This window comes from Bubalus kerabau, chromosome 1, assembly GCF_029407905.1.
Source record: "Bubalus kerabau isolate K-KA32 ecotype Philippines breed swamp buffalo chromosome 1, PCC_UOA_SB_1v2, whole genome shotgun sequence".
NCBI lineage: Eukaryota > Metazoa > Chordata > Mammalia > Artiodactyla > Bovidae > Bubalus > Bubalus kerabau.
Genome location: NC_073624.1, coordinates 22,580,016 through 22,587,030, shown reverse-complemented (window position 1 = coordinate 22,587,030; position 7,015 = coordinate 22,580,016). Strand labels below are relative to the sequence as shown.

The window sequence follows — 7,015 nt, the reverse complement described above, 5'->3', positions numbered from 1 at the left end:
AGAAATCATTGGGCATGATTCTATTGTAGTAGCAACAATTACTACAAATTTAAAAACAAAATTGCTATTTACAAAAGCATGGCTATGAAATGTCCATATTTGTGTGAAATTTCAATGTTGGAAACTATAAAATATTTTAGGGGGATTTCGTTGGTGGTCCAGTGGTTCGGATTACTTGCTTCCCGGTGCAGGAAGTGGGCATTCGATCCCTGGTCACTGAATCAAATTACCACATGCTGAACAGTGTCACACAAATAAATAAATAAATAAAAACTGATCAATAAAATAGGGAGATTTTAAAGAAAACCTAATTGATTGGAAGGATAAAGCATGATATTGACTGGAAGAGTCAATATTGTAAGACGATTATCTTCAGAAATTATTTTAAAGATTAAACACAGTCCCAAAGCAGTTATTTTTTAAAAAGTTTATTGAAGTGTAATTTACAGAGCATAAAATTTATCCATTTAAAACATATAAATCCATGATTTTGAAATTATTCACAGTTTACAACCGTCACTACTATCACACTCTAGAGAGCATTCATCACTAATCAATTTGCAGTCTTTTCCTATTCCGTCTCTTCATGACCCTTAGTAATCACTAATCTACTTTTGGTCTCTCTACTCCTATTTTTGATGTTACATGGAAATGGGCTCACACAATATGCAATCTTTTAGAAGTTTGAATGCCATAAACATACTGTTAAGCAAAAAAAATGAGACACAAAAGAAAGATACCTATATTTTTGGATGTGTATATGATACTTCAGTGGGGTTTTCCAGAGGGCACTAGTGGTAAAGAGACTGCCTGCCAGTGCAGGAGAGGAGGGTTTGATCCCTGGGTCAGGAAGGTCCTCCAGGGAATATGAAATGATAGCTCACTCCAGTAGTCTTTTTAAAAAAAAATTAATTTATTTATTTTAATTGGAGGATAATTACTTTAAAATATTGTGGTATTTTTCTCATACATGGACATGAATCAGCCATGGGTGCACATGTGTTCCCCCATTCAGAACCCCACTCTCACCTTTCTCCCTCCCCCATCCCTGGGTTGTCCCAGAGCACTAGCTCTGAGAGTCCTGCTTCATGCATCCAACTTGCACTGGTCATCTCTTTTACATATGGGAATATACATGTTTCAATGCTATTCTCTTAAATCATCCCACCCTCAGTTTTTCCCACATACTCCAAAAGTCTGTTCTTTACATCTGTCTCTTTTGTTGCCTTGCATATAGGATTGTTGTTACCTTCTTTCTAAAGTCCATATATATGCATTAATATAGTGTATTGATGGTTCTCTTTCTGGTTTAGTTCCCTCTGTATAATAGGCTCAAGTTTCATCCACCTCATTAGAACTGATTCAAATACTGGGAAAACTGGTCAACCATATGCAAAAGAATGAAACTAGAACACTTTCTAACACCATAAACAAAAATAAACTCAAAATGGATTAAAGGTCTAAATTTAACACCAGAGACTATTAAAACTCTTAGAGGAAAACAGAGGCATAACACCCAATGACATAAACCACAGAAAAATTCTCTATGACCCACCTTGCAGAGTAATGGAAATAAAAACAAAAATACAAATGGGACCTAGGTAAACTTACAAGCTTTTGCACAACTAAGGAAACTATAAGCCAGGTGGAAAGGCAGCCTTCAGAATGGAAGACAATAACAGCAAATGAAACAACTGACAAAGAATTAAGCTCCAAAATATACAAGCAGTTCATGCAGCTCAATACCAGAAAAATGAACAACCCAATCAAAAAGTGGGCCAAAGAAGTAAACAGACATTTCTCCAAAGAAGATATACAGAGGGCTAATAAAACACACGAAAAGACATATAGCTTTCTCATATCACAACACCACTCATTACTAGAGAAATGCAAATAAAAACACAATGAGGTATCGTCTCTGCCGGTCAGAATGGCCACTATAAAAAAGTCGACAAATAGCTGGAGAGGGTGTGGAGAAAAAGGAAACCCTCTTACACTGTTGATGGGAATGCAAACTGATATAGCCACTATGGAGAACAGTGTGGAAATTCCTTAAAAACCTTGGAATAGAACCACTCCAGTGTTCTTGACTAGAGAATTCCTTGGGCAGAGAAGCCTGACAGCCTATAGTCCATGGGGTCTCAAAGAGTCAGACAGAACTGAATGAATGAGCACACACAATTATATTTCAACTGTTTTTGAAAAACATTCATTATCAGTAAAAATAATATAATTCATTTTAAAATTTATGCAGTGAGTATATTATTTCCATTTCATAAAAACTCAAGTTACCCACCAGCATCCAAACTCATATTTTAATTTCAAGCTTATGCTTGCAATGATATGCATTTGTAAACTGACAGTCTTCTGCTCTTATTTCCCATAAAGCTTGTACAGCACAGTTACGTTCACCAGGTAATTTGTCTGTTATCCTGTTATGGAAAAATGCATAATTCTGTTATATTCTATGAAGACAACTCACGAAACAATAGCATTTTCCATGTAACTGTAATACAAGATATTTTGAAAATGGGTAATGAAGTCTTTAATAAAATTTCAGTAAGAGTTTATTACTAGGAAACTGGGCTACAGAGTAGCGTAGTTTTCAACATTGGTATCAACATTTTATTAACTTTCAATATCTTTCTTCAGCTTTCTACAATTTGACTAAAAGAAATGTATTCGTGCTATTTTAAAAATATTTCTCTTTTGTATTTTTCCTCCTATATATAGCATTCTTTTTACAAACTTACTGTAGATTGCAAGTTGAACCATTTAGCCACTTCCAAGGATGACCGCGGCCTTCACGAAAGACTTGAATCCACGATATAATCGATAGGGACATCAGAAATTTCTAGCCCAAAATAAAGAATTTTCACTTAAATGGTCATTATGAAATGTTTTTGTTAATTTTTAAAATGCAAGTCAAAGGATGTGTTCTTTCATAGCATCTTTCATTCTTTGAACAAATTGAGCATGTTAGATTCTAATCTAACAATAAAAACATAGGAGTTGAAAGTTTGAAGTTTTAATAGTGCCATAAATATTAACCAATATCTGTACTTTTGATTCAAAATCAACTCTACATTTATACTTATCAGTTTCACTGTATTCTAATGTTAATAAGGAAAATTCCTTTTTTTTTTTTGACAGCCATTTAATAAAGGGAATATTTACAAAGACATGAATTAGTTGTAGAGATCCCACAAAAGCATACACCTTGCATAACAACTTGGGGATACTTACAGCTGTGAACTACATCTGACATTAAGCCTAAGGGATAAGAAGGTGGGGTAATTCATATGTGCAATGAGGAAAATTCTGACTCATATAATTTCATTTGTCCTCATATCAAAACTAACATAGCAAGGCTTTAAATAAGTCTTTAGATTCTATGACATTCATTTTTCTGGATATTGTGACAATATCAGTGGATTTCTCTACTTTTATATGTTTCTCAGTATTTCAGTTTTAGAAGGAAATTAAGGAAATGAAATTGAGAAAATAAGTGACATGAGAGCCGGATTTGGTTTTCTGAGCCTGACACCATTCTTTGACTAGATAAACCCCAAAGCCATCTGTTTCTGTATTGGTGGAATCAGTGGACCAGACAAGGGGTCAGAGACCCATTTCTCTCTGCTCCTCCCTGCTAAGTTCAACTGTAAACATGGGAACTAATGAAAGACACGAGAAAGGAGAACTCTGAAAGGTGGAAAGAGAAGGGTGATGTGGCTTGAGACTTCCCAGTAGCCCCACTCCTCTGTAATCGCTAATCACTTCTCCGTGATGAGAAAACAGGGTGGGAGGTGAGGGAGTGATAATTAGGGGCATCTTGTATCTCCCCACCAACCAGGTGAAAGTGACCTAGGCCTCTTACTTCCCAAACACACAATACCTAACCTAGCTGTTGGGGGTGGCACAGGTAAGCCATTCCTCCTGTGTGTGAGAGAATCGTGTAGGCAACACCAGGTAAGCCTTACAAGATCCATCAGGACACTTACTAACAAGGAGCAGTCAGAAATTGCCTCTGTTTCCTCCACTGAGAGACACTAGGGTTGGGTGATAGAGGTGGGGGTGGGACCAGCAAAGGGGATGTCTTGACTAAAACTACTGAAGCTAAGAAGCCTCTTTATCCCTGAGGGTGTAAGACTCCATCTCTACCCAGCGGAATTGGAAAGAATGGATCTTAAATGTTGAATTCACACAATGAGCTGTTGAAATTTACAAACTTCACACAAATGCAAAAAGTTGGAGGAACTGAAAAATATCATATGACAGTGATGAGACAGGGACAACCTGTATGATTCCATGTCCTGGAGTAGAAAATGGCAACCCACTTCAGTATTCTTGCCTGGAATATTCCATGGACACAGGAGCCTGACAGGCTGAAGTTAATGAGGTTGCATAGAGTCAGACACGATTGAACGACTAAGACGAACACGGGATTCCATGTATATGATTCAAAAGCGATCAAAGAGATTCTATAATATCAAAAGTCAGGACAGTGAGTAAATAAGGAGGTGGAGATGTGATAAGATATTACAGAGGGGTGGGGCTGCTGGAAAGTTGAAACTTCTATTCCGTGATCTGATATGCAATTACACAATTCTATAGGCAAAATTATATGTTTATTTTCCTTTATGTATGGTAAAATTAAATAGCACGTGTATTTTAGAATGTAATAGCATTTGTAGAAGCATGGTTTTCTATGAAAAGCAAGAACCAGAAATTACCACACATGCATGAGTGGTATAAAAATGTAAACAAAGTGTCATAAAGTTATATTCCATTGTTTAATGGAATACTAGCAGACCTTAAAATACACAAGCTACAAATATGTACAAAAGCACAAGTGAATCCTAACAAATATAATGTTGACTAAATGAAGCCTTTAGCAAAGTGTTGTAAACATTTAATAGCTTACCTTTTCCTCTTCATTATCTATATAAAGCAGAGTAGAATTCTTAGTAGCACAGGATATCAAACTCTCATTCCACGATTTTTTTTCCAAACTAGTATAATAACAGTTGTTGGAATATGTAAGCCAGTGTTTTGGACAATGACCACAATGACATTCTGAAGAAAGATTATGAATTACTATTCAAAAACAATTTGAATTTGAAAAATAAAAATTAACTTACATATATTCATAGATATAAACATATGTATACACACACACACACATATATAAAATAACATATCTATGCATCCTCAAGGCTGGTACATATAAAACAAATCTCATTCATGCATTCATAGAGAGGGTCTGTCTTTAATATATGTCCCCATATAAAGGCAATACATAGAAATGTCTACTCTGTACAATTTCTGAAAATCAAGAAATGAAACTTCTATTTTAGAATAGCAAAATTATTTGTCTCTTATCATATTACATCAGGAGGAAATTCCAGGCAATTGCCAACGATGGATATGGTGATCATATTATTACATAGGGAGAAGCACTCTACTATAATCATTTATTTATGAATGTTTATTGCCTGATTTTATAAATTATGTTCTATCCCCAAATCTATTCTTATTTTCACTAGCCTAAGATAGAGACAAAAATGAACTGTATTCATATCAGAACTTTGAAAATCATTATGTACCTTTCTGGAGCCTTGTTATGAGAGAGGAGTAATTCTGTTCCCGTATTACAGTAGCTACAAAATTAATCATTAAAAAGTTAATATTGCTTTAAATGAATCATAATGATTTTAGTTTATGAGCTTGAGAATTCAGTTTATTGTTTAGAATTAGAATAATCTGAAATAAAACTGATTTAGCAAGAAAAATTCATTAGGTAATGAAGACTTGATGGAAAAAATATTTCAAAAACCTAACGGAACAAACTTCACCACGTCTTACAGTATTTGCTTTAACTAATCTCAAGAATTAATTTGTATTTCTCAAAAAGATCTTTAAACCTCCTATAGCATGCATTGAAGTTATGAAATCAGAATATACATATACATGCTCTCTGTAATTCTCCTGTGTTGTATATTTCTGACAAATTAGATATACTGCATTTATTCTAATTGCATGTATTTTAATGATAGGCACATTCTATAATATTATGAAATGTTTAGCAGCACTGACCACCAGTAAAGTGATAAGTTCCCTTACAGTTTTTCAAAAGCTTACCTAAGGGAGTAACAGTGATCACTGTCACCACAGTGGACATCAAGACGAGGCAGATGATTCCCAGGATCCCAGCAATGAACTTCTCTGGAGGTGACGGTGAACCTGCAGGGACAGAAAAGGAAACTGAGAAAGGAGTGATGGGGACAGAGTTTAGAGTTTACATACACAAGAACCCACATGAACAGAGTTATGGATATAAACTTGGACCCCAACCCATTTTGACCACAGTAGTCTTTCTCTCAGAATATACCATTGCGTTTTCAGCAAATATGAGACTACATGAGTTGTTGATCAAAGACTTCAAATTATAGTAATGCCAGAATAAAATTAGTCCTCCGATTTCACATCAGAATCCCATATCCAGCTTTAAGTTCCGTTCCTCAAAGTGAAAAATATGTGAGCTTATCCCCTACTCTTTCTCCACACCTCTGCAACCCACTGTACATCCTAGAACAGTTCCACATGTGTCTAGTAAGTGTTTACCTTTGGAGTGGTAATTCTTGTTGTTCCCATGAAGATTCTGAGAAGGATTTTGAAGATTTAATTCTACATATGTTAATTCCTGCTCAGTCATTGAAATGGAACTTTTAGAAACCTTAGGTTTTCTTTTCTGCCTCTCTGAGTTCTTGACTCCCTTCAGTTCTGCATAGGTTGCTCCTTGGTTATTCATCTCTGCAGCTGAGTGAGATCAAGGACTGTGCTTGAAGTGAACTGAGGTTGAGTGGTGTATGTGAGATAAGCACCCTAGTACAATGACATAGGCGGGGCAAAGCGCTTAGTGCTCACTTTGCAGCTGAACAAACTTAAAGCCTGGTAAATCCTTACAACTTTAAACAAGTTTTTCATAATAGAATGCTTTTTTGGAAAAGATATT

General features: G+C 35.4%; 1 protein-coding gene across 1 annotated transcript; it reads right to left on the bottom strand.

The window, feature by feature from the left end:
• Positions 1-1,175: 1,175 nt before the first annotated feature.
• On the bottom strand, positions 1,176-6,811 carry LOC129644797 (NKG2-A/NKG2-B type II integral membrane protein-like). Its single transcript, XM_055570253.1, has 6 exons — positions 6,625-6,811; positions 6,142-6,243; positions 5,607-5,660; positions 4,925-5,076; positions 2,754-2,854; positions 1,176-2,432 (listed from the first exon to the last, which is right to left on the bottom strand). Exons 1-6 carry the CDS (start codon positions 6,809-6,811, stop codon positions 2,309-2,311), a joined length of 720 nt encoding a protein of 239 aa, XP_055426228.1. The 3' UTR covers positions 1,176-2,308.
• Between the last annotated feature and the right edge of the window lie 204 nt (positions 6,812-7,015).

Bases quoted from the DNA above. Each gene is read 5' to 3' on its own strand.
- LOC129644797 (XM_055570253.1), bottom strand. From the start codon at position 6,811: ATGAATAACCAAGGAGCAACCTATGCAGAACTGAAGGGAGTCAAGAAC. The intron at 6,244-6,624 runs GTAAACACTTAC...CTGTCCCTGCAG, and splicing joins CAAGAATTACCACTCCAAAG to GTTCACCGTCACCTCCAGAG. The intron at 5,077-5,606 runs GTACATAATGAT...ATCTTTCTTCAG, and splicing joins CATAACAAGGCTCCAGAAAG to AATGTCATTGTGGTCATTGT.